Source organism: Scyliorhinus torazame, chromosome 6 (genome assembly GCF_047496885.1).
Source record: "Scyliorhinus torazame isolate Kashiwa2021f chromosome 6, sScyTor2.1, whole genome shotgun sequence".
NCBI classification, from domain to species: Eukaryota; Metazoa; Chordata; class Chondrichthyes; order Carcharhiniformes; family Scyliorhinidae; genus Scyliorhinus; species Scyliorhinus torazame.
Window position 1 is genome coordinate 131,225,801 of NC_092712.1, and position 27,653 is coordinate 131,253,453.

General features: G+C 44.9%; 1 protein-coding gene across 6 annotated transcripts in view; it reads right to left on the reverse strand.

Annotated features, from left to right (window-relative positions):
- Positions 1 to 27,653, reverse strand: part of LOC140425027 (thiamine pyrophosphokinase 1-like) — a 555,937-nt gene that overhangs the window by 410,342 nt on the left and 117,942 nt on the right. For all 6 annotated transcript variants that reach the window (XM_072508810.1, XM_072508811.1, XM_072508813.1 and 3 more), the window contains one exon: positions 27,496 to 27,580. In XM_072508810.1, coding sequence (XP_072364911.1) covers positions 27,496 to 27,580 — 85 coding nt within the window. The remainder of the gene's footprint in view (positions 1 to 27,495; positions 27,581 to 27,653) is intronic.

Below are 27,653 nucleotides of genomic sequence, written 5' to 3' on the forward strand. Positions count from 1 at the left end.
CACTAGCGGGTAGGGTGCAGTCGGTCAAAATGTCGGTCCTCCCGAGGTTTCTCTTTGTGTTCCAGTGCCTTCCCATTATGATCCCCAAGGCCTTTTCAAACGGGTAAGCAGGAGCATCATGGGATTTGTGTGGGCGAATAAGACCCCGAGGGTGAAGAGGGTGTTTCTGGAGCGTAGCAGGGACAGGTGGGGGGGCTGGCGCTGCTGAATTTGTGTGGCTATTATTGGGCAGCCAATGTGGCGATGATCCGTAAGTGGGTAATGGAGGGAGAGGGGGCGACGTGGTAGAGGCTAGAGATGGCGTCCTGTGTGGGCACGAGCCTGAGGGCGCTGGCACCGCTGCCGCTCTCGCCGACAAGGTACACCACGGGTCCGGTGGTGGCCGCGACGCTGAAGTTCTGGGGGCAGTGGAGGCGACACAGGGGCGAGGTGGGAGCCTCGGTTTGGTCCCCGATCCGGGAGAATCATCGGTTCGTCCCGGGAAGGATGGATGGGGGGTTTCGGAGCTGGCAGCGGGCAGGGATTAGAAGAATGGGGGGCCTGTTTATAGATGGGACGTTTGCGAGCCGAGGAGCGTTGGAGGAAAAGTTTGGGCTGCCCCCAGGAAACACTTTCAGGTACATGCAAGTGAGGGCATTTGTGAGGCGGCAGGTGAGGGAATTCCCGCTGCTTCCGGCAAGTGGGATCCAGGACAGGGTGCTTTCGGCTGTATGGGTTGGAGAAGGCAAGGTTTCAGCGGTTTACCAGGAGCTGAAGGAAGAGGAGAGGCCTCGGTGGAGGAGTTAAAGGGCAAGTGGGAGGAGGAGCTTGGGGAGGAGCTAGATGAGGGTCTGTGGGCTGATGCTCTGAGTAGGGTTAATTCTTCCTCCTCTTGCGCCAAGCTCAGCCTAATACAGTTCAAAGTTACTCACAGAGCGCATATGACAGGGGCGAGGTTGAGTAGGTTCTTTGGGGTGGAGGACAGATGTGGGAGGTGCTCCGGGAGCCTGGCAAATCACGTCCATATGTTCTGGTCATGCCCGGCGCTGGATGGGTTTTGGAGGGATTTAGCGAGGACTATGTCCAAGGTGGTGAATACCCGGGTCAAGCCGAGCTGGGGATTGGCATTATTTGGGGTATCGGACGAGCCGGGAGTGCAGGAGGCGAAAGAGGCCGGTATTCTGGCCTTTGCGTCCCTGGGAGCCCGGCGGAGGATTTTGCTACTATGGAAAGATGCGAAGCCCCCTACTGTGGAAGCTTGGATCAATGACATGGCAGGGTTCATCAAGCTGGAGAGGATAAAGTTTGCCTTGCGAGGGTCTGTGCAGGGGTTACTCAGGCGGTGGCAACCGTTCCTAGACTATCTCACGGAGCGTTAGGAGGAGGTCATCAGCAGCAGCAGCCTGGGGGGGAGAGGGGGGTTCTTTTGGGGTGGCGTTTGGGTGAAGGTGGGGGGGGGGGGGTAGGTAGACTGTCCACCTAAATTGCCCCTTAATTGGGAAAAATATTGGACACTTTAAATTATTTTTTAAAAATAAAACATTTTGGAGTAGGAAGAGAAGTTCAAGATCAGGCGGTAGATTGCAAGGATGGAGGTGCTGATGAGTTCTGTCTGTTTTAAGGAATGGGTTGATGACGGCAGATTTGAAAGAGAGGGGGACAGTACTTGAGGAGAGAAATGCTAACAATGTGATAACGTGGGACCAGGAAGGGATGTTGTGTGATCATCAGTTTTACGGGGATAGGTTCGAGGGAGCAGGAGACAAATTTGATAGACAAGACAGCATGAGGGGACATAGGAAACAATCTAGAGCAAGATATAAAGCTTGATTTCTGCAGGGTTATCCATTGAAGATGCACAAGTACCGGAAGCCTGACTAGGTCAAAAATCCTATTTACACAATTAACTTATTTTGTAGCTGGACACTTTGAGCCAAACTCACACGTCTATTGCCTAGTTATCAAGTGGAACTGTTTGTTCTAGGCAGGGGACAAGAGCACCATTAATCCTTTTGTACAACAATGTGCAGCTTGCGGAAAGACTGTAAAACAACAGGAAAAAAAAGCTCAATGGAACAAGGAAAGAGCAGAAGGTTCCACCACGGACAGAGAATGAAATTTTTCATTCCCTCAATGCTGATTAAACTTAATGGTGTTAATTGGTGTTTCAGCATGAACAATATGTTAATTCTTCCTTATAGGGCATTAGTGCCATTTATCAGCGTGTTCATGTTGAAACACTGAAGTTCAATGATTTTCTAAAATTCATCTCTTTCGCACAAAGCTATAGTAACTGCTGTCTCAGCATGAAACTAAAAAACAATGTTTTATCCTTTCAAATATAATATGCTGCAAACAAAAGGAATTATTGCACAGCCAAAAACAACCGAAAGCTCTTTTCAACCATTATTTGATAACAGTAAATGTTGGAATTGGACCTGCAACTACCTGGTCACAATGGGTAATGTTTAAGACTAGATCTTGCATTGAAAAACACAACTTAAACTAATGATAGAAACGTCCCGAAGCTTGATAACAGGCCACTTGTAAAATTATATGATTAAGCAGAATCAGCATGGAAATGGAAATTGTGCTTGACAAATCGGTTTACTATTAAACTGGACAAGGGGGAAATCAGTGGATGTAGTGTATTTGGATTTTCATAAGGTGCTACACAAAATTTGGCTCACGGAATAGGGAGGGTGGGGGAGGCGGGCAAAGCACGAGCATGGATTGAGGTTAAATTAACGGAGAGAAGAGAGTAGGATGAAACAGGGCATTCTTGGATTGGTAGACTGTAACTAGCAGGGTACTGCAAGAATCAGTACTTGGGCATCAGCGATTTACAATTTATATATCAATGACTTAGATGAGGAAACGGAGAGTCAAGTTCCCAAGTTCGCTGACAACATAATTACATTTGGTAAGCTGTGAGTGGGACGCAAAGAGACTGCAAAAGGAATTAGACACATTAAGCGAGTGGGTAAGACATGATAGATGGAATATGATGTGGAGAAATGAGAAGTTATCCACATTGGTAGGAAGGAAAAAAATAAGATATTGGGAAATTATCAGTATTCAGAGGGATCTGGGTGTCGTTGCATGTGAATCACTGCACGATAATAAACAGGTCAAGCAAGCAATTAGAAATGTTAATGATATGCGGCATGGTAGCACAGTGGTTAGCACTGTTGCTTCACAGCACCAGGGTCCCAGGTTCGATTCCTGGCTTGGGTTACTGTCTGTGCGGAGTCTGCACATTCTCCTTGTGTCTATGTGGGTTTCCTCCAGGTACTCTGGTTTCCTCCCACAAGTCCCAAAAGACATGCTGTCAGGTAATTTGGACATTCTGAATTCTCCCTCTGTGTACCCGAACAGGCGCCGAAATGTGGCAACCAGGGGCTTTTCACAGTAACTTCATTGCAGTGTTAATGTAAGCCCACTCGTGACAATAAAGATTATTTAAAAATTATGATTACTAGGAAGGGATAAGAGTTAAGTCGTACTGCAATTGTACAGGGCCTTGGTGAAACCATACTTAAGAGTACTGTGTACAGTTTTAGTCTCTTTGAGGGTGTGCAATGGCTCAGTTCCAAAATGAAGGAATTGCCCTTTGAAGAGAGATTGGGTAGACTAGGTTTATATTCCCTAGAATCTCATTGCAACATACAAAATTCTTCAGGGCCTTAATAGACTAGATACTGAAAGCATATTTCCTGGGGAGTCTAGCACAATGAGTCACAACCCCACAATAAGGGCTCACCCATTTAAAGGTGCAATGAGAAGACATTTCTTCACTTTAGCATGCTGTGACTCCAGGGGTCTTACATGCTCAGTCGTCCAGCATATTAAAACCGAGGTGGACAGATTTTTGGTATTACAGGGAATCATGGCATATGCGAATAGCACAGCAAGGTGCAGTGAAGTGGAAGATCAGCCATGATATCAGTGAATTGTGGAACAGGCCTCAGGTACAAATGGGCTTCTTCTGCTCCTATTTCCTGTGTTCTTAAATTCATTTAATATTCACATTCCCTCATTGTTAAAATAACTCTCAACCGCAAAAAGAAAAGCTAATTTCAAATGACACCAAGAAAACTATTCACAGCAATCTAAATGCAAAATGTCAAGGAACTACATACTGGAAAAGTGATGATTAAATTTATGCCTCCAGTTCTCCACACGGTGAGAATTTTCAAATTTGGTTTTGCATGGTAAGTAATATACTTCACAAAGTTAAAAGGGAGATGAATACATGCAGTGTTCTGCAGTTAATGCAAAAGAAGGCACTCTCAGAATCTAACAAGACAATGGTTACAACAGCAACAGTAACTTGCATTTAGATAATGTCTTACGCATAGCAAAATGTTCCTTTGGATTTCCTATGGCCATTATCAAGCAAAATTTGACAGAGTCACATAAAGAGATATCAGGACGGATAACCAAAAGCTTGGCCTTGGAGAAAAGAGAGGTTTGAAAACAAAGATGAGAATTTTAAAATGAAGACATTGCCTAACAGGGAAGCCACATAGGCCAGGGAGCTCAGGGTTGATGGGTCAGCATGATTGGGTCTGAATAGAAGTATAATAAGGTTACAACAATGGGGGCAGCCATTGAGCGCATCAAATCCATACTGGCTCTCTGCACAAGCAATCAAGCTAGTCCCACAGCCTGGCTCTTTCCTCGTAAGCTGCAATTTTTTTCCCCATTAGGTACTCAGCCAATTCTTTTCTGAAAGCCATGATTCATTGGGCAGCACGGTAAGTGGTTAGCACTGTTGCTTTCAGCTCCAGGGTCCCAGGTTTGATTCCCGGCTTGGGTCACTGTCTGTGTGGAGTCTGCACGTTCTCCCCACGTCTGTGTGGGTTTCCTCCAGGTGCTCCGGTTTCCTCCTGCAAGTCCCGAAATACGTGCTGTTGGGTAATTTGGTCATTATGAATTCTCCCTCTGTGTACCCGAACTGGTGCCGGAATGTGGCGCCTCGGGGCTTTTCACAGTAACTTCATTGTAATGTTAATGTAGGTCTACTTGTGACAATAAAGATTATTGTTATTATCAATTCCCACTATTGTTTCAGGAAGTGCATTCCTGACCGCAACCACTAGTTGCAAACATTTTTTTTTCTTCTTAGCTCTTTTGCCAACCGCTTTACATTTGGGTCCTCTGTTTCTCTCCTCTTTCACCAATAAGAACAGTTTTACTCTGTATTCTTTCAGTGCCCTTATTGATTTTGAACACCTCTATCAAATCTCCTCTCAACTTTCTCTTCTCAAAGAACAACCCTAGAGTCTCCAATCTATCTCTGTGACTGTAGTTCCTCAATCTTGAAACCATTCTTGAATTCTTTTCTGTACCTTCTCTAAATCTTTTCCAAAATAGTGTTCAGAATTGGCCAAATACTCCACTTGAGACAAAATCAGTAAAAGTTTCCCTTAACTCCTTTACCTCTGTATTCTATGCCTCGATTTATCAAGCTCAGAATCCCAAATGCCTTTTCAGCCACTTTCACAACCCGTCCTGCCACTTACAATGATTTGCGCACTTAAACCCCTAGCACTCTGTTCCTGAATACCTTTTCATTTATATCATCTTTGTTTCTTCTTCATACCAAAATGATTCACTGCATACTCCTTTGTGTTAAATTATACCTGCCATTGTCCACCTATTCCACTGTCATTGTCCTCTTGACACTGTTATCTTCACAGTTCAGTATATCATGTTTTGTACCACCTACAAATTTTGAAATTGTGCCCTGTACACCAGAGTCTAAATCATTAATGTATCAACATACGAATTAGGAGATGTGGTCCATTGAGCATACTCGGCAAGTAGATAAAAATATAATAATCTTTATTAGTGTCACAAGTAGACTTACATTAACACTGCAATGAAGTTACTGTGAAAATCCCCCAGTCGCCACACTCAGGCACCTGTTCGGGTACACAGAGGGAGAATTCAGAATGTCCAATTCACCTAACAAGCACGTCTTTCAGGATGTCGGAGTGGAAACCTGAGCACCCAAGGAAACCCACACAGACACAGGGAAAAAGTACAGACTCCGCACATATAGTGACCCAAGTCAGGAATCGAACCCGGGTTCCTGCCGCTGTGAAGCAGCAGTTCTAACTACTGTGCTATCATGCCGCCACTCATGGCTGATCTGATTGTAGCCCCAACTCTTACTTGTCCCCATATCCTTTGACTCCCTTGTCAATCAAGAACCTATCTGACTCAACCTGAGGAATAATCAATACCCTGTCTCCAATGCACTCCGGGAAAGGGAATACTCTGGGGAAACGGATTCCACAGACTTACAAACCTTTGAGAGAAAACCATTCTCATCACTGGCCGAAATAGGAGACCCTTTATTCATAAACTGTGTCCCCAAGTTTTCGTCTCTCCAATAAAGGGAAACATCTTCTCAGCATCCACTCTGTCAAGTCCTTTCAGGGTTACCTCCCATTTTTCTAAACTCCAAAGGATGCAGGCCAAATCTGTCCACCGTTTGGGCAGCACAGTGGCACTGCTGCCCGGCAGAGCCAGGGACCCGGGTTCAATTCCAGCCTTGGATAACTGCCTGTGTGGAGTTTGCACTTCCTCCCCTTGTCTGCGTGGGTTCCCTACGGCTGCTCCCACAGTCCAGGCATGCACAGGTTAGGTGAGGTTACGGAGATAGAGTGGGGGAATGGGTCTAGATAGAATGTTTTTTCAGAGGGTCGGTGCAGACTCGATGGGCTGAATGACCTCCTACTGCACTGTAGAGATTCTATAATTCTAACCTTTCCTCATAAGATAACCCTTTCATCCTAGGAATCAGTCGCATGAAGCTTTTCTGAACTGCTTCTAATGCAAATATATCCTTCCTTAAGCAAGGAGACCAAAACTGTACACAGTACTCACAGGTCTCACCAACATCTAGTACAGCTATAGCAAACTTGGACTACTTTTATATTTTATTCACATTGAAGTAAACAGCAATATTCCATTTGCCTTCCTCTAATCACTTACTGTGCCTGAATATTAACTTTTTGTGATTCATGTCCCAGGGCACCCAGGTCCCTTTGTATAGTTCTACAATCTCTCTCAATTCAAATAATATGCAACTTTTCTATTCTTCCTGTCAAAGCGGGCAAGTTCATATTTTCCCACATTATACTGTATCTTCCAAATTCTTGCTCACTTGCTCAATTTTTCTATATCCCTTTGCAAACTCCAGATGTCCTCTTCACAAGTTACTCTCTTACCTTTTTTGTGTCATGAGCAATTTAGCAACCATACATTCAGACCCTTCATCCAAGTCAATGTTATAGATTGCAAATAGTTGAGGCCGCAGCACTGATCCCTATGGCATTCCAAGAGTTACAGCTTGCCAACTTGAAAATTATGCACTCATGCTTCCTTTTAGTGAAACAATCCTCTCTCCAGGCTAGTATGTTACTCCCTACAACACAAGCTCATATTTTGTGTAATAACCTTTGACGTGGCACCTTGTCAAATGCCTTTTTGAAATAAAAGTACACCACATCTACAGGTTCCGCCTTATCCACAATGCTTGTTAATTCCTCAAAGAATATTAATAAATTAGTCAAACCCGATTTCCCTTTCATAAAAACTTGTTGGCTTTTTCTGATTCCAATAAGATTTTCTAAGAGCTCGGCTATAGCCTCCTTAGTAATAGATTCTAGCAATTTCCTCATGACAGATGTTAGATAGGGCGGCATGTGGTGCAGTGGTTAGCACTGGTACTGCGGCGCTGTGGAGCCGGGTTCGAATCCCGGCCCTGGATCACTGTCCGTGTGGAGTTTGCACATTCTCCCCATGTCTGCGTGGGTTTCAGCCCCACAGCCCAAAGATGTGCAGGTTAGGTGGATTGGCCACGCTAAAATTTCCCCTTAATTGGAAAAAAAAAATAATGGGTACTCTCAATTTACCAAAAAAAAGACACATGTTAGATTAACTGGCCTATAGTTTCCTGCCTTCCCTCTCCTTTTCATGAATAATTTTCTGTTTTTCAATCTTTTGCGACCTATCCAAAATCTAGCAAATTTTGGAAAATCACAACCAATGCGTCTACGTGTCTATTATCTCTGCAGTCACTTCTTTTAAGATCATAGGATGAAGTCATCAGGTCCTGGGGACTTGCCTGGCTTTAGTTCTAATAGATTTCTCAGTGCCCTTTCCTTGGTGACTGTAATTGTTTTAAGTTTCTCCCTCCCTTTCATCCCTTGATTTGCAAGTATTTCTGGGATGCTATTTTTATCTTCTACAGTGAAGATGATTTATTCCATGGGCGCCAGCTTTGCACACAAGCCCATTATGTGGAACTTCATCAATCACCTTTTGGGAACCCATACACACGGCACCAATTACATTATCCTCATCAACCCGCTCTGTTACCTCATCAAAAATATCAATCAAGTTAGGCAAATATGATATATAATATATCATATGCTCTGAATATATCCATGCGGCAGTGGGAGCATGGGTATGAAGTTGGCCAATTGACATGAAAGAGAGAGCAGCGGTAAACTATTATTTTTCCGACAGACCGGAGTAAGGTATGCCACGGTGTGCTCCAAGGGTCAGTCCTAGGACAACTGCTTTTCTTGATTTATTAAAATAACAGAAAATTCTTCTGAATACATCTCAAAAATGTTACCCCCTCGGTCTTTACACTATTCCTATCTACCAGCCTATTTTAGGACATTTGTAGTCTCTCCATTATCACTACTCTATAGTTATTGCATCTCTCCATAATTTTCCAACAAATTTGTTCTTCTGTATCATTCTCATCAGTTGGTGATCTATGAAATATACCCAATATTGAACGGCACCTCAATTTAAAAATTCTAACCAAATGAATTCTGTTTTGATCCCTCCATGACATGCTTCTCTCCAGCACTACAATATTTTCCTTTATTAATACTGCTACCACTACTCCTTTCTTTCCTTCCCTATCTTTATTGAACATCTTGTTTAGAGGAATATTTAGTACTCAGTTCTGTACTTTTTTTGAACCAAGTCCTTTATCGTTACAACATGATGTTCCCATTTGGCTATCATTAATAATAATCTTTCTTAGTGTCGCAAATGGGCTTGCATTACGCTGCAATGATGCGTTACTGTGAAAATCCCCTGGTCACCACACTCCAACACCTGTTCAAGTACACTGAAGGAGAATTCAGAATCATCAATTCACTTAACAAGCACATCTTTCAGGACTTGTGGGAGGAAACTGGAGCACCCGGAGGAAAGTCACGCAGACACGGGGCGAACGTGCAGACTCCGCAAAGACAGTGACCCAAGCCAGGAATCGAACCTGGGTCCCTGACGCTGTGAAGCCATATTGCTCACCACTCTCCACCCTTGCACTTGCAGCTCAGCAACCTTACTTACCAGACCTCTTGCATTTATTGACATGAATTGTTAAAGTGAAGGATATTTTCAACTGGGTGGTCAACCATGTGGAAGACTGCAGACTGGTTGAGAAGGACGTCTCTGCCACAGCCATATAGAATGTCCTTTGTGACAATGAACGCACGCACGCACGCACACACACACACACGCAGCCCCATTATATACCCCACAGTGAGACCCTGGTCAGAAATATACAACAAAAGGTCGTCGACATACAGGGACACCTTATGCTCCACCCCACCTCCCTCATTATGCCCCTCCACTTATCTGAGCACCTTAGTGCAATGGCCAAGGGCTCTAAAGTACAGCTTTCCCTGTAGACTGAAGGTCAAACCGTGCCCGCAGTTCCTTTCGACTGACCAAAAGCTCCAGAATGGGATCTTCCGCATACTTCCCATCAACTTCCAAGATATCATCCACCAGCCGCTGTCACTCCTCTCTTGCCTCCCTATCCACCTGTACCTTATATGAGATGATCTCGCCCCTTACCACCATCTCCCAAACCACCGAAAGCAAGACCTCCCCATTCTTATTAAACCCCACAATAATCATCAATCACCTTTTCCATCCCCGCACAAAAACTCGGATCTGCAAGCAGCCTCACATCCAACCTCCATGTCGGCCTCTGTGGAGGCCCCTTCTGAAGGACCACATCCATCAAATGCAGCGCATGAACCAAAATGACAATCACCAAGTATTTTGCATTCCTCACCCCTGACAAAAATGACCTCCTCATAACAAAGAAGTCAACCCTTGAGTACACATTATGCGCTGGTGGAAATAAAAAGTCTCTCTACCTCATGGATGCAAGAACCACCACCCTCATAAACACTGCCAACATCTTCACGTCCCCGTCTCCACCCCGAAGGGGTCAACGAGCACAGCTTAGACAGATCCATCTTCGGATACAACGCTGTATTTAAATACCCGCCTAAAATTAATTGATGCATGTCCAGACTTGGTTTGGCAGCCAACATCCTCATCATAAACCCGACATCATGCCAATTCAGGGCATACACGCTAACCAACACCACCAATATCCCCTCCAAAGCACCCGTTACGATAACATACTTTCCCCCCTGATCCGCCACACCACCTTCCCCCCCAATCCGCCACACCACCTTCTCCATCTGAAACTCAACTCTCTTACCCGTCAGTACCGCTACCCACCCCCATACCCCGCTATCAAAGCCCAAGTGGAACAGCTGACTCATCCAACTCTTCCAAAGCCTAACCTGGTCCGACACCCTCAAGTGGATCTCCTACAACAGCACCACATCGGCCTTCAAGCTCTTCAAATGCAAGAAAACTCTCGCCCACTTCACCTGTCCACCCAGCTCCCGCACGTTCCATGTTACCATTCGGACTGGGGGTCTCTCACTCCCCCCTCCTATCAGCCATGACCATGCCCTCTGGCCCCACCCTGCGAGCGGGACTAGGCCCTACCTCTAGTCATCGTTAGCTGGCAAACGCCCCCTCTCTTTCCCAGAAACACCCAACCACTTCCGCTCGAAACCACTCCTCTCTGCACACTCCCTATTCCTGTCTCCCGCCGTCGTTTCGGACAAGCCAATGGTTAACAAGTTTTCTCAAAGGATTAGAAGAGTAAGAGGCGATGTGGAGTTGAGGTTACAAGCAGATCAGCATGATCCGCTTGAATGGCGGACTAGACTCAAAGGGCCAAGTGGCCTATACCTGCTCCTAAGTCGAATGTTCATATGTTCCTATTACAATGTCCTAATACTGTTACTTCAAAGTGGAAACTTTCATGTGTGCTTGTGTGTAATAAAAGCTAAATGAGCTTTTCTATGTTTCATATCATAGGGATGCCTCAGTGGAGAGGCCTATCATGATCAGCAAAATTGTACCCAGTCATGAGAAAATAGAAAATAAACTGGAAGCGATAACACTTGCTAACTTTCACCCTCACACTCCAAAATAGCATAAATGATGCCTCCAGGTATTTTGAAGAAATTAAATATTTGCATTAGCTTTAATCTTTTCACGAATTAAAATAAGCTCAGCACTTTTAAGTTTCTCCTCTGAGCTAAGGTTTCCCAAGACCTATAAACATCTTGACCATTCTTCTTTGAGCCGTCTCTGTTGTGTCCTGTTGCTTTGAAGACAACGCATCCAAAAAGGCAAGTACTAATCCAAACGAGATTCTAATCATGTTCAATAAGTAGACCAAAGTTTGTTCATCAATGCCCTTTCATCAGGTATATACTTGCTGTTTCTTGTTCTGATATGCATTGTCTTACATCACCTTATCTCCTATGTTGGCAATCTCTCCAAGAACACTCCCTTTAATACTCTATTAATATCACGCCCTGATTGCAGTTATCAGTTCCTCATTCCAATTGCCAGAATGATGAGCTTGCTAATTTGCCAACACTCCTTGAAAGGTCTCCTGTGTGGAATTTCATCAGATGCAATCGCCACCCACCAACACTTCCTTTCTAAATATGCTGATTTCTCTGTAGAATGCCTTTCCTTTTCGAGGAGCAGTTACATGGATTTCTCGGTCATTTCCAAGGTGGATATAATTCAATATATGTGCAAAAGAATCAAATCTACACTGCACAACATTAAATTAAAATATTTAATTAGCCACCTCCCAACAATTCTCTGCCATGTTGCAAAAGTGCAGAGAGCCTACTTTTATACCCCAAAATGGGATTCTGTAACGAAAACTAACAACTAAAAGCAAATAACTACTGTGCTCAGGTAATCTAATCCCAATTAGGATTTAATTCCATTCAAACATTCTGATGCATTTAAACAGTTTTAACTCACTGCATTTCTCCAAGTCTTAAACACCGCCTCCCAATACATTATTTGCTATGATGTGGAGATGCCGGCATTGGACTGGGGTGAGCACAGTAAGAAGTCTTACAACACCAGGTTAAAGTCCAACAGGTTTGTTTCGATATCACAATAACATTATTTGCTATGTTAGTTTGTTATGCACAAATGCACTAAATATAAAACTGACTTACCTTCTGGGTAACATGATACGATGCATAAACATTTTAAGATTGTAAACCAATATTGTATCTCGATGAAAAGCTTTTAACTGGTAATAAAATGTGATAATGTTTAATAAACTTTCTAATGTTTTATATGGTTCTATCTCCCTTATAGCGAAAAGTACCGTTGCTCCCGGAACATCACGCTTTCCAAGAAATTATTCAAATGCAATTCTCACAAACATTTACCATTCAATACTAATTTCCATAGCCCAGGCATACTTTATTCATACAAACTTTCACGGAAAAATATACTAGTCACACTTGATTGAAGCAATTCTGTTGGCATTTAACCGCACATAATGCACTAAAGCCAGGACGAGGTGAGGCACTGTTACCAGCACTTTGACAGATTTATCATTACAATTTCACAGGAATCAATTCAGAGTATCAAGACAAGACTTTTTATGCACTAGGTAGCACATGACATTTAATCAGAGAACACACGAGATGTGTACTGATGTGCTTTCCATTAGTCGTTTGACAACCGGAAATTTAACTTCTTACATTTTTAAGGTGTTCTATTATTTAAAGGAAACACATTGAAAGTCTTTCAGTCCACAGAAAAGGGACAAAATATTTTAAGTCTCTAACTGCTATATTCATACCAGAGAAAAATCATTGTTTAAACTCCACCTATTACTGGTTAAGTGCCAGTGTAATATATTGAATAAAACTGGTCTTAAAGGTTTGATGCAATGACACTATTGTGTTTTTGTTGATGGAAGTATCCCAATAAAAAAGGCGATTTAAAATAAGTTGACGTACACTGTGAAATAATATGATTTGCAATTCCAGGACCATGTCAATGTTATTCTTTCAGCAGCACTAAGGGGTACAAACATCAAGGCAGCTCCACATATCTCAGAGGAAAACTCTGCAGATGGATCTGATATGGAGCCTGGGCACATGGTCAGGACGTGAAGACATAGAAACATAGAAATAGGGGGAGTCGGCCTTTCGAGCCTGCTCTGCCATTCATTATGATCATGGCTGATCATCCAAGGCAGTAACCTGCCTTCCCCTCATATCTTTTGATCCCTTTAGCTCCAAGAGCTATATCTAACTCCTTCTTGAATACATATAATGATTTGGCTTCAACTGCTCTCTGTAGTAGCCAACTCCACAGGCTCACCACTCTCTGGGTGAAGAAATTTCTCCTCATCACAGTCCTAAATGGTTTACCCCGTATCCTTAGAGTGTGACCCCTGGTTCTGGACTCCCCGTCATCAGGAACATCCTTTCTGCATCTACCCTGTTTAGTCCGGTTAGAATTTTAGAAGTTTCTTTGAGGTCTCCCCCTCATTCTTCTAAACTCCAGCAAATATAAACCTAACCTACTCAACCTCTACTCATACATCAGTCCTGCCATTCCAGGAATCAGTCTAATAACCCTTCCCTGCACTCCCTCCATAGCAAGAATGGGCGGGATTCTCCGACCCCCCGCTGGGTCGGAGAATCGCCGGGGGTCGGCGTGAATCCCGCCCCCGCCGTCCTCCAAATTCTCCGGGCCCCCAAAAATCGCCCCTCATAGAATGGCGGGGTCTGGCGCGACTCAATGGGCCCCGGGGCTGCCAGAATCCTCCGGCCCGCGATGGGCCGAAGTCCCACCGGTCTTTTGCCGGTCCCGCCAGCGTAAATTGGAGTAGGTTCCTTACCGGCGGGACCTGGCGGCGCGGGCGGCCTCCGGGGTTCTTGGGTTTATGCGGAGGGATCTGGCCCCGGGAGGTGCCCCCACGGTGGCCTGGCCCGCGATCGGGGCCCACCGGTCCGCCATTCCCTGTGCGGAAGCGAAGCCCTCTGCGCATGCGTGGGGATGACGCCAGCGCACACTGGCGTTCCCGCGCATGCACCAACTCGCACCGGCCAGCGGAGGCCCTTCGGCGCCGGTTGGCGTGGCGCCAAGCCCCTTTCCCGCCGGCCGGCGGGGCGCCAACCACTCCGGGGCGTGCCTAGCCCCTGAAGAAGCGGAGGATTCCGCACCTTTGGGGCGGCCCGATGCCGGAGTGTTTCACGCCACTCTGTCCCGCCGGGACCCCCCCGTCCCGCCGGGTACGGGAGAATCCTGCCCAATATCTTTGCTCAAATAAGGAAACCAATACTGCACAAAATATTCCAGGTGTGGTGTCACCAAGGCCCTGTATAATTGTGGCAAGACAGCCCTGCTCCTGTACTCTAATCCTTTCGCTATGAAAGTCATTTGCCTTCTTCACTGCCTGCTGCACTTACATGCTTACTATCAACGACTGTAGACCACAACTATAAACAAGTACCCTTTGGAGAGGGTACAGAAGCGGTTTACTAGGATCTTGCCTGGTATGGAGGGCATTAGCTATGAGAAGTTAAATATACTTGGTCTGTTCTCAGTGGAACGACGGAGGTTGAGAGGCAATCTGATAGAGGTCTACAAGATTATGAGTGGCATGGACAGAGTGGATAGTCAGATGCTCTTTCCTAGGGTAGGAGAGTCGAGTACTAGGGGACATAGGTTTAAAGTGCGTGGAAAAAAGTTTAGAACAGATATGCGATAACGGCATTTAAGGGGCATCTAGAGAAATATATGAAAAGGGTGGGAATGGAAGGATACGGACTCAGTAAGTGCAGACGGTTTTAGTTTAGGCAGGTACCATGGTCGGCGCAGGCTTGGAGGGCCAAAGGATCTGTTCCTGTGCTGTATTGTTCTTTGTTCAATACCCGACCATACTCACCCAATGAGTTGTTCCAATTGTCCCGTGTCACTTTTGAATCTTGACATAACCTCAGGAGCTCAAAACCCCCAGGCTAACACTCTGTTCTCAGTCTCGCTCTTTCTAAATCTCCTTTATCCTCTTTGCTCCACTCTCAGTCTTGCTGTTTCTTGCCCTCCTTTATCCTCCTGAATCTGCTCTCAGTCTCACCCTTTCTCGCGCTCCTTTATCCTCCCGGCTCCGCTCTCAGTCTTCCCATTCCCGGCTTTCTTTATCCTCCCGGCTCCATTCAGACATGATAAACTCAGAGAGGCAAGGACACCTGGGAGGCCTTGATCCAATGCTCCTTCAGCTCGGGTGCCAAAGTTTGGCTTCCATCTCAGTGGAAGGGCACCGCCTACTTCAAACACATTTCTAACAATACAATACTATGACCCGCAAGTCACTTCACAACCTCTGTAATAAAATATGCTGCCCCTGCCATCTATCTATCACTGAAGAGGCCTGCGTCTATGTAAAACATGAAGGACACTCAGGGCACTGATGCAAAATCTAGCTTCAGAGATGCAAGCAAGGACAAAACCCATAAAATAGTTTCCACAGTTGCACAAAAACAAAATGTTACACTGATGAAATTGACAAATATCTGTGAAAACCCCACCCTGTGGTCACAGTGCCTTAAACTTACACTGGCGCATGCTACGTCTTGGTGTGGCCCCACCACTCCCATCCCCATGCCCCACTACCACCATCCTGCACCATCTTAATTGGCAGTGGCATTGGAGACAGATTTCTGACTCTGCCATCATGTGCCTGAGCAGGCTTGGCCAGGAAGGGTGTACCCAGCAACATAGCTGGACGCTCCTCAGTTGTTGCAGACTCAGGTGATGCCATGGTCACTGTCAGAGATGCAGAGGATTGCTGCCCTTGTCCGGAGTGGAATGAGCCGACAAGCTAAAGCCCATCGATGCACTTGTATCTGCGCTGGTGCCTGGTTACAAGGAACGGAGTGATGCAGGTGGATCTGTCAATTGTGCATCCTCAGTATCAATGTTGGATTCTGGGAGACCCAGTTAGCTCAGCAGGATGGTTTATCTCAGTATTATCAGTCAATGTCCATGCTAGGGAGGTAAGAAAGACTGATATCAACTGCATTATGGTGGTTTTGTGAATAACTGTGGACTCTTGTTTAGACGTACTCACGTGAGGCGATACCACCCCACGTTATTTGCAGTCTCTGCCTGTGCCGCCCGCTTCTGTCCACTGGACCTTCCTTCGAGTCGCCTGCCTCTCCGAGACCTGTTGACCTTGGTACACGCTCACACTTGAGCTCAAGGGCATCCAACTTACATTTGCTCAGGATGAGCAGGTTGGCTACTCCAGCATCAGTTCTTGTGCACTCAGCTGCATTATGGCTTCTCTTCTCCTCTCTGTACTAAAGGTCCATTCATTACTTCACCCTCCACCTGCAACAGAATACCATGCCTTCGCCAGGGCAAATCATGTTGATGTTCCCATCACCTTTGCACACCTGACCATGAGATGGGCACAAGGCACCTGTTCTCATCACCCTATCTAAACACGCACAGGTATATGTGCTTTGTTTACTATGATTCCCAAACACCTGAACATAAGGGCTGCCACCCTGCCAGACTTCTTCACACTGGACCATGCCAACTTGGTTCTGAACCTTGCCAAAAGTAAAAGATCACGGAACCTTTCTCAGTGCTGTATTCATGTGTGGCATACCTCTGACCTCGGCTGCCACCTTTCCCAAGCCTTTGTGGTTTGCCTCCGCTTGCCATCCTGCGGCATCAGGATGTCCCACCTGGCACTCACCTCCTTCACTAAAGTGCGCATGCGCTCGACCAATAAGTGGACGGGGGGTGGCATTGTACCCACCAGCACTGCTCTCTAACGTGAGGTGTCCAGTGGGCACAGAAGCCATAACTACTGCCAAATTGTGGCTTCTTTCCTGGACCCTCACCAACTCCAGTCAGCCTTCAGGAAGCTGCATCTGCTTATTGGACCAAGTGCCTGGCAAGCTGTTGGCAACGCTGAGCCTGTGACCGGCCCTTCATTGTTCAGCCAGTGTGAAATCACGGGTCAGTTGTGATAGCGGCCAGAAGCGGAAATCGCAGCTGCTCATGGGCCCGATCACCTGTGCACAATGTGCACAAAATTCAAGCTCAGGTCTCTCTGCTTCTGTGCAACCTTTAGAATCATTTATATTGAGGTTATCCATTTTGGTAGGAATAATAGCAAAAGGGATTATTTAAATGATAAAATATTAAAACATGCTGCTGTGCAGAGAGACCTGGGTGTCCTCGTGCATGAGTCGCAAAAAGTTGGTTTACAGGTGCAACAGGTAATTAAGAAGGCGAATGGAGTTTTGTCCTTCATTGCTAGAGGGATGGAGTTTAAGACTGGGGAGGTTATGCTGCAATTGTATAAGGTGTTAGTGAGGCCACATCTCGAGTATTGTGTTCAGCTTTGGTCTCCTTAACTGAGAAAGGACGTACTGGCGCTGGAGAGTGTGCAGAGGAGATTCACTAGGTTAATCCCAGAGTTGAGGGGGTTGGATTACGAGGAGAGGTTGAGTAGACTGGGACTGTACTCGTTGGAATTTAGAAGGATGCGGGGGGGGGGGGGGGGGGGGGGGGATCTTATAGAAACATATAAAATAAAATTATGAAGGGAATAGATAGGATAGAGGCAGGGAGGTTGTTTTCACTGGCGGGTGAATGCAGAACTAGGGCGCATAGCCTCAAAATAAGGGGAAGTAGATTTAGGACTGAGCTTAGGAGGAACGTCTTCACCCAAAGGGTTGTGAATCTATGGAATTCTGTTGCTCGTTGTGTCTTTACTTAATTTGCTCTGTTTTATAACCTTTGCTCTAGAGTCGCCAGGTACCTTTATGATACCACCACGAGGTTCAAGTTCAAGTGCTGATCAATAACTCAATACACCAGTTAGTAAGTTTCAAATCAAAACACATTTATTATACACGGTTAATCACTACTCATGCATAAAACTCTACTTACTAGACTATCTCTAACACTAAGAAGGCCTATACTTAGCTTTGGAACTGGCCCACCAGGTCAGGGGAACTTTCTTTCCATGTCTGAGTCTGCAGGCTTCACAGCTGGTATAGACTGGTAGGTAGGAGCGCCTATCTCGTAGCATGCGTTGACTGGAGACTTACTCGGTTGGTGCAGCTGCTAGGCAGGTCATGATCAAGGGTTGTTTCGAGCTGCTGAGATACCCTGCCAAGAAGGACGAATTGAACTTGGAGACTCTATTTTATAGTCCCCAGGGGCTTCGCGCCCTTTAGGGCGGACCCCGTACCTGGTTCCAAGTGATTGGACTAAGTTCTGATCACTTGGATCGATTTCTCCAATACGGGAGCTGTTCCCTGATCGCTGGGCGGTTCCTAAGTGTCCGTTGGCCTTCCTTTGTCTTGGCTCCTGCTGGCACGAAGGAGTCTGGCTTGGCCTTGTTTATCTTATATGTTTCCAATTGTTCCCGGGAATCGCTCATTAATATGTAGATGGTTGTTAGTTTCAGTGCTGTCTGGGTTCCTGCAAGTTCTGATATACAGGAAACTTTGCACCTGCTTGTTTTTCCTGCATTTGACTGAATTTCCCTGCATTCTTAGCAGATCTCCATTTTAAAGTCAGGAAGTGGCCAACCCAGTTGGCTACAATTCCCTGCCCAGTGAAGCAGTTGAGACTCCTTCATCAAATGTTTTCAAGGTAAAGATAGATAGTTTTTTGAAGAGTAAAGGAACAAAGGGTTATGGTGTTCGGGTGGGAAAGAGGAGCTGAAACCACAAAAGATCACTAAATGGCGGAGCAGGCTCGAAGGGCCAGATGGCCTACTCCTGCTCCTTGTTCTTATCTTACCTTGTTTCCTTAATTTTTTGCGCAAGTATTTGGGGAGAATGCCATCCACTGATCCAAAGATGTGCGTACACATGGTCGATAAGTGGAACTGGGTGTTACACCAATAATACCTGATACATTCTAAAATTCACCAATAATTTTTATGATCAACGTTTGGAATTCAAACAAGAATCTGGGGAGAATGATTTCAAAAAACAGTGCTCACCCTTATTGACCAAGTTCAATGCAAAATTGGGACATTTTTTACATCAGTAATGTCAGTTAATTTTGAATACAAAGTATTTCAAGCTGTCTTCATTACATTAGATCATGTTTAATAAGTATTAAAATCTCTCCCTAAAATTAGAAATTCTGGTCAACCATACAAATTGATTTGGCGGCACGGTGACGCAGTGGTTAGCACTGCTGCCTCACGCCGCTGAGGACCCGGGTTCGATCCCGGCTCTGGGTCACTGTCCCATCTGGAGTTTGCACATTCTCCCTGTGTCTGGTTGCGCCTTACCCTCACAACCCAAAGATGTGTAGTGTAGGTGGATTGTCCACGATAAGTTGCCCCTTAATTGAGAAACAAAATAAAATTGGGAACTCAAAATCTATTTCTTTAATTTTAAAAATTGATTGTCTCGAACAAAAAGGTGCACGCATAGCTGGAATATAAAAAATGAAAATGCTGCATTATATCTTTCACTATCTGACACATTAAGATGTGAATGGAAGCAGGAAACAATCAATTGCATCCAGTTATTGTATTTCCAGAAAACATTCAAACAATTTGCACAATTCTTAGCACAATAGTTGGCATACCAGTCATACCCACACAAAATAAATCCAATTAAAATACTACTTCAAAGGTACAGGATGTAAAGACATGCATAAAGGACTTAATGCCATCTATATCTTGTCAAAATTAATGTTGCAAGATAAATGACATTTTAAAAAAATGTTTTGACCCCAAGAGTAATGGGCGCTCTCCTGACATAATATGACGCTGGTACGTGCCATCACAATTTCTCACATACCAAGCTTTTGATCGAAGATAAACCATGAGCAAAACGTTGTTTTCATTTCCAGATAGTCAATTCCTTCAGTAGCAAAAGCACTGAAAAAGCTAAATTACGTTGCATGTACAGCACAGAAACAGGCCACTTAATCCAACTGGCCTTGATCCACTTAATCCAACTTATATGAGTGCCCTCTCATCCTACTTCATCTAACTCCTTGAGCATCCCCTTCCATTCCTTGCTCCCTCAAATACTTAGCTAGATTCCCCTTAAATATAACTACACTTGTACCGCAGCTACTCCATGCGGCAGACAATTCCACATTCCAATACTCTGTGTGACATAGTTTCATATTGGATTTATACCTAGAACAAATTGCTTGCCTTTGATCAAAATGAATAAATCTCAGTCATTTTACATTTTTCCAACACTCAATAAGGATATTGCCTCATACATCTATGACATATTTCATCGAGATCATAATCATTGCATTTCACCAATTCATTATGCCCAAATTCAGTGTATTGGTCAGGCACACCACAGGCTGGCTAATTAAGAATGTTTAAAGCAGTAATGAGAAATTAAGCTAAGTTCCGATTTAACCATTACAAATATTCTCTCCGATCTTTCAGTGTTGTGCAAAGCTAAAAGCGATGTGAAGGTGCTCTTCACAAATCAATTCTGGAGTATTTGTTATGATTAGATAAACTCAGAAACTGAAGGATCAACAGACGTGCTCTCACAAGTACTTTCAATGCTGGATCTTATGTACTGTACATTATAGCCACATGCTGTGAGAGGCCTATCCAGAAAAATGAATCAACGGGAGAAAGGAGAGTATAATAATAATAATAATCGTTATTGTCACACAAGTTGACTCACATTTCAGTGAAGTTACTGTGAAAAGCCCCTAGTCGCCACACTCCGGCGCCTGTTCGGGCACACAAAAGGAGAATAGAGAATGCCCAAATTACCTAACAGAGTAAAACAGGAAGGAACTGTTATGCTAGATAATAGGACATAGAACAGGACAGCACAGTACAGGCCCTTCAGCCCACAATATTGTGCCGACCATTTATCCTAATCTCAGATCAACCTAACCTACACCCCTTCAATTTACTGCTGTCCATGTGCCTGTCTAACAGTCGCTTAAATGTCCCTAATGACTCTGACTCCACCACCTCCGCTGGCAGTGCATTCCACACACCCACCACTCTCTGAGTAAAGAACCTACCTCTGACATCTCCCCTATACCTTCCTCCAATCACCTTAAAATTATGTCCCCTTGTGACAGCCATTTCCACCCTGGGGAAAAGTCTCTGGCTATCCACTCTATCCATGCCTCTCATCGCCTTGTACACCTCTATCAAGTCACCTCTCTGCCGTCTTCGCTCCAGTGAGAAAAGCCCTAGCTCCCTCAACCTTTCTTCACAAGACATGCCCTCCAGTCCAGGCAGCATCCTGGTAAATCTCCTCTGCACCCTCTCCAAAGCATCCACATCCTACCTATAATGAGGCAAATGAAAGGTAAATATATTGAAATAACAGATCAAGTGCATACCATTTGTGCTTTTTACTCCTCCCTAAATCCACATATTCTTGCATTTTAACATGAGCAGAATATGTAGCTCAGGATGCTATATTTAGTATTTAATTCCCATAGTTTAAACAGGAACATCACCGCCTGCAAGCTCCCCTCCAAGTCAGATACTATCCTGACTTGGAACTACATCATTATTCTTTCAACATCACTGGGTCAAAATCCTGGAACTCCCTCCCTAACAGAACTGTGGGAATACCTATCGAGGGGTCAGATGGCATACTCCTGCTCCTAGTTCTTATGTTCTTAAATGGACTGGAGTGGTTCAAGAAGGTGCTCATCACATCCCATGAATACATTTTTTAAACATCACCCGAGTTACTCTTGCAGAGAGCTGAAAATGAACAATGATCGCTTTGATAAGATTATTTAATTTGAGTTAAGGTGGTCTTAAATACTTCAATTTGAGACATAAGCTCCACCACTGATGACTACTTGGTTTTTATGAACAACTGTTCATAATTACTGCGGATGCTGGAATCCGAAACCAAAAGAGAAAATGCTGGAAAATCTCAGCAGGTCTGGCAGCATCTGTAGGGAGAGAAAAGACCTAATGATTCGAGTGCAGCTGACCCTTTCATCTGCTGATTCATTGACAAAGGGTCACCTGGACTCGAAACATTAACTCGTTTCTCTCTTTACGGACGCTGCCAGACCTGCAGAGATTTTCCTGCATTTTCTCTTTTGGCAACCATTCATAATAGTTTGCTTTAAGTTCCCAGAAAACTAAAGGACACACAGAGTCATAGATGTTTACAGCATGGAAACAGGCCCTTCGGCCCAGCTTGTCCATGCCGCCCAGTTTCTATCACTAAGCTAGTCCCACTTGCCTGCATTTGGCCCATATCCCTCGATACCCACCCTGCCCATGTAACTGACTGTTTTTTAAAGGAAAGAATTGTACCCACCTCGACCACTGCCTCTGGCAGCTCGTTCCAGATGCTCACCACACTCTGTGGAAAGAAATTTCCCCTCTGGTCTCTTTTGTATCTCTCCCCTCTCACCTTAAACCTATGCCCTCTAGTTCTAAGATGTTGACTATCTACCTTATCTATGCTCCACATTATTTTATAGACCTCTATAAGTTCACCCCTAAGACTCCTATGCTCCAGGGAAAAAAGATCCAGCCTATCCAGCCTCTCCTTATAACACAGACCATCAAGTCCTGGTACCATCCTCGTAAATCTCTTCTGCACTTTATCTAGTTTAACAATATCCTTCTTGTAATAGGGTGACCAGAACTGAACACAATATTCCATGTGTGATCTTACCAATGTCTTGCACAACTTCAACAAGACGTCCCAACTCCTGTATTCAATATTCTGACCAATAAAACCATCCTGTCCATCTATGACTCCACCTTCAAGGAGCTATGAAATTGTACCCCTAGATCTCTTTGTTCTGTAATTCTCCCCAACTCCATACCATTAGCGGAGTAGGTCCTGGCCTGATTTGATCTAGCAAAATGCATCACCTCACATTTATCTAAATTAAACTCAATCTGCCATTCATTGGTCCACTGGCTCAATTGGTCAAGATCCTGTTGCAATCTTATATAACCTTCTTCACTATCCACTATCTTGGTGTCATCTTCAAATTTACTAACCATGCCTCCGACATTCTCATCCAAATCATTAATATATATATATATATAACAAATAACAGTGGACCCAGCACCGATCCACGAGGCACACCGCTGGTCACAGGCCTCGAGTTTGAAAAACAACCCTCCACAACCACCCTTTGGTTTCTGTCGCCAAGCCAATTTTGTATCCAATTTGCTATTTCACCCTGGATTCCATGAGATTAAACCTTTTGCAAGAACCTACATACGGTACCTTGTCAAAGGCCGTGCTAAAGTCCATGTAGACAACGTCAACTACACTGCCCTCATCTATCTTCTTGGTTACCCCTTCAAAAAGCTCAGTCAAATTCGTGAGACATGACTTTCCCCTTACAAAGCCATGCTGACTTTCCCCAATTAGCCCTTGCCTGTCTAAATGCCTGTATGTCCTGGCCCTCAGAAAACCTTCTAACAATTTAACCACTGCAGAAATAAGGATAACTGGTCTATAGTTCCCAGGCTTATCCCTACAGCCTTTCTTAAACAAAAGGCACAACATTTGCTACCCTCCAATCTTCAGCCACCTCTCCTGTCGCTGTCGATGATTCAAATATCTCAACTAGGCGGCCAGCAATTTCCTCCCTAGCCTCCCACATGTTCTGGGATCACTTTTTATTTCCCCAATTTCTCTAACATTTGTGCCTTTCTTAACAGTAAATACAGACGCAAAATATTTGTTTAGGACCTCTCCCACCTCTTGTGAATCTGCACATAATGACCTTAAGAGGTCCTACTCTCTCCCTAGTCACCCTTTTACCCTTTATGTATCTGTAAAAGCTCTTTGGATTTTCCTTTGCCTTATCTGCCAGGACAATCTTATGTCCCCTTTTTGCCCTCCTGATTTCTCTCTCAACTCTACTCCGACAAGCCCTATACTCTTCAAGGGCTCCATTCGATCCCAGCTGCCTATGCATGCCATATGCCTCCTTCTTCCTTTTGACCATAGCCTCAATATCCCAATGTCATCCAGGGTTCCTTCCTTCCACCAGCCTTACCCTTCACTCTAAGAGGAATGTGCTCTCCCTGAACCCTCGTTAACACCTTTTTGAAAGACTCCCACTTACCAGCTGTCCCCTTACCTGCAAATAGGCTTCCCCAATGAACTTTTGAAAGTTCCTGCCTGATACCCTCGAAATTGGCCTTACCCCAATTTAGAATTTTAACTTTTGGGCCAGAACTATCATTCTCCATAGCTATCTTAAAACTAATGGAATTATGGTCACTGGTCCCAAAGTGATCCCTCACTCACACCTCCGTCACCTGCCCTTCCTTATTCCCCAAGAGGTGGTCAAGTTTTGCCCCCTCTCTCGTCAGGCAATCCACATATTGAATGAGGAATTCTTCCTGAATACACTCGACAAATTTCTCTCCATCCAAACCCCTAGAACATAGAATATAGAACATAGAATATACAGTGCAGAAGGAGGACATTCAGCCCATCAAGTCTGCACCGACCCACTTAAGCCCTCACTTCCACCCCATCCCCGTAACCCAATAACCCCTCCAAACCTTTTCGGTCACTAAGGGCAATTTATCATGGCCAATCCACCTAACCTGCACATCTTTGGACTGTGGGAGGAAACCGGAGCACTCAGAAGAAACCCACGTAGACACAAGGAGAACGTGCAGACTCCGCACAGATAGTGACCCAGCAGGGAATCGAACCTGGGACCCTGGCGCTGTGCAGCCACAGTACTATCCACTTGTGCTACCGTGCTGCCCTCGTGGTATGGCTGTTCCAGTTAATGTTGGGAAAGTTAAAGTCCCCAACTATTACCACCCTATTTTTCCTGCAACAATCTGTAATCTCTTTACATATTTGCTCCTTAATATCCCACTGACTATTTGGGGGCCAATAGTAGTCCTATAAAAGTGATCTCACCATTCTTATTTTTCAGTTCTACCCACGTTGACTCAGTGGGCGAGCCTTCGGACATATCTCTCTGTACTGTCATGATACTGTCCCCAATCAAAAATGCAACTCCCCCTCCTCTCTTACCTCCTGTTTAATCCGGAACAGTGAGCTGCCAGCCCTGCCCCTCCTTTAACCATGTTTCAGTAATAGCTATAATATCCCAGTCCCATATACCTATCCATGCCCTGAGTTCATCTGCCTTCAATCTGTTTCTCTGCCTTCCACTTTTCTCCTTACTGACTCTTGTTTCTATCCTCTCTTTATTACCCTCCAACTTCTTGCATTGATTCCCATCCCCCTGCCACATTAGTTTAAATCCTCCCCAACAGCGCTAGCAAACAAGCCCCCAGGACATTGGTTCCAGTCCTGCCCAGGTGTAGACCGTCCGATTTGTAAGGTCTTATCTCCCCCAGAACCAGTTCCAATGTCCCAAAAATCTGAATCCCTCCCTCCTGCACCATTCCGCAAGCCACGCATTCATCCTCTCTATCCTGCCATCCCTATTCTGACGAGCACGTGGCACTGGTAGCAATCCTGAGACTACTACCTTTGAGATCCTACTTTTTAGTCCTAACTCCTTAAATTTAGCATGTAAGACTTCATCCTGTTTTTTACCTATATCGTTGGTGCCTATATGCATCACGACAGCTGGCTGTACACCCTCCCCCTTTAGAATGTCCTGCAGCCGCTCTGAGACATCCAGGACCCTTGCACCCGGGAGGCAACATACCTTCCTGGAGTCTTGTTTTCGTCTGCAGAAACACCTGTCTACTCCCTTTACAATCGAATCCCCTATAACTATAGATCTATTACTCTTTTTCCTGCCCTCCTGTGCAGCAGAGCCAGCCACGGTGCCATGAACTTGGCTCCTGCTGCTTTCCCCTGGAAAGCCATCTCCCTCAACGGTATACCTGTTTTGGAGGTAGATGGCCACAGGGGATTCCTGCACTGCCTTCCTACTCTTCCTCTGTCTGATGGTCACCCCTTTCTATCTGCCTCAGTACTCTTTATCTGCGGTGTGACCAACTCACAAAACGTGCTATCCACTACTTCCTCGTGGACATGTTTTGAAATAGTTCAGATTTCATAATGTTTGCTATAGTGTGAGCATCGGTACTTAGATTTCATTGGCAAAGTGTCCACATTCTTACCTCAATGGGTAAAGCCCATTGTGTCTTGAAAGCCCATTGTGACTGTGTGGCAAGATTTAACTCCAACTCTAGGGCGGCACGGAAGCACAAGTGACTAGCACTGTACCTTCACAGTGCCAGGGTCCCAGGTTCAATTCTCTGCTGGGTCACTGTCTGTGCGGAGTCTGCATGTTCTCCCCGTGTCTGCGTGGGTTTCCTCCGGGTGCTCCGGTTTCCTCCAACAGTCCAAAGATGTGCAGGTTAGGTAGATTGGCCATGATAAATTGACCTTAGTGTCCAAAAAGGTTAGATGGGGTATTGGGTTACGGGGATAGGGTGGAAGTGAGGGCCTAAGTGGGTTGGTGCAGACTCAATGGGCCGAATGGCCTCCTTCTGCACTGTATGTTCTGTGTTCTATGTTCTATAAGTTTGCGGATGATACGACTGTGGTGCAATGTTGATGCAACAGTCAAGAAAGCTCAACAACGTCTCTACTTCCTACGGAAGCTAAAGAAATTTGGCATGTCTGCATCAACTCTCTCAAACTTCTACAGATGTGCGATAGAGAGCTACTTATCTGACTGCATCACAGCCTGTTATGGCAACTGCTCAGTCCAAGATCGCAAGAAACTACAGAGTGTGGTGAATTCAGCCCAACGCATCACACAAGCTTGCCACCTCCACATTGATTCTGTATATACCTCCCGCTGCCTCAGGAAGGCAGACAGCATTATCAGCGACCCCGCCCACCCAGGCATTCCCTTCTTCCAGACCCTTTCATCAGGCAGAAGAGACAGAAGTCTGAAGACCCGCACATCCAGACACAGGAACAGCTTCTTCCCCACAGCTCCAAGACTCAACGACTCTCCCTCAGACTGATCTGTTCCCTGTAAGAACACTATTCACGATGCCCGATGCTGCTCTTGCTCATGCATTTGCTTTGTTTGGCCCCTTGTTCTGCACTGTAACCAATCACTGTTTGTCGATGTATCATTTGTCAATGTTCTCTGTTGATTATTCTCTTTGTACTATATACATACTGTGTACGTTCCTTCGGCCGCAGAAAAATACTTTCCACTGTACTTCGGTACATGGGACAATAAATCAAATCAATAAAAGATGTACGTGCTATACTAAGTACAAACATCGCATAAGTGACAAATAACCCAACATAATGGCGTGCTGTTTGAGAGGAAAAATAAAAGTACCTGTAGGAAGCAAACACTCCAGAGGAATGAACATATCATCTGTGGCAGCCATTGATGCAGGCTTTGAGGTTCTGCCTTCGTGACTCTGCAACAAAAACACAATAGTAACAACCACATTAAATTTTAACCAAACTCAACTTCCGTCAAAATGGTGACTA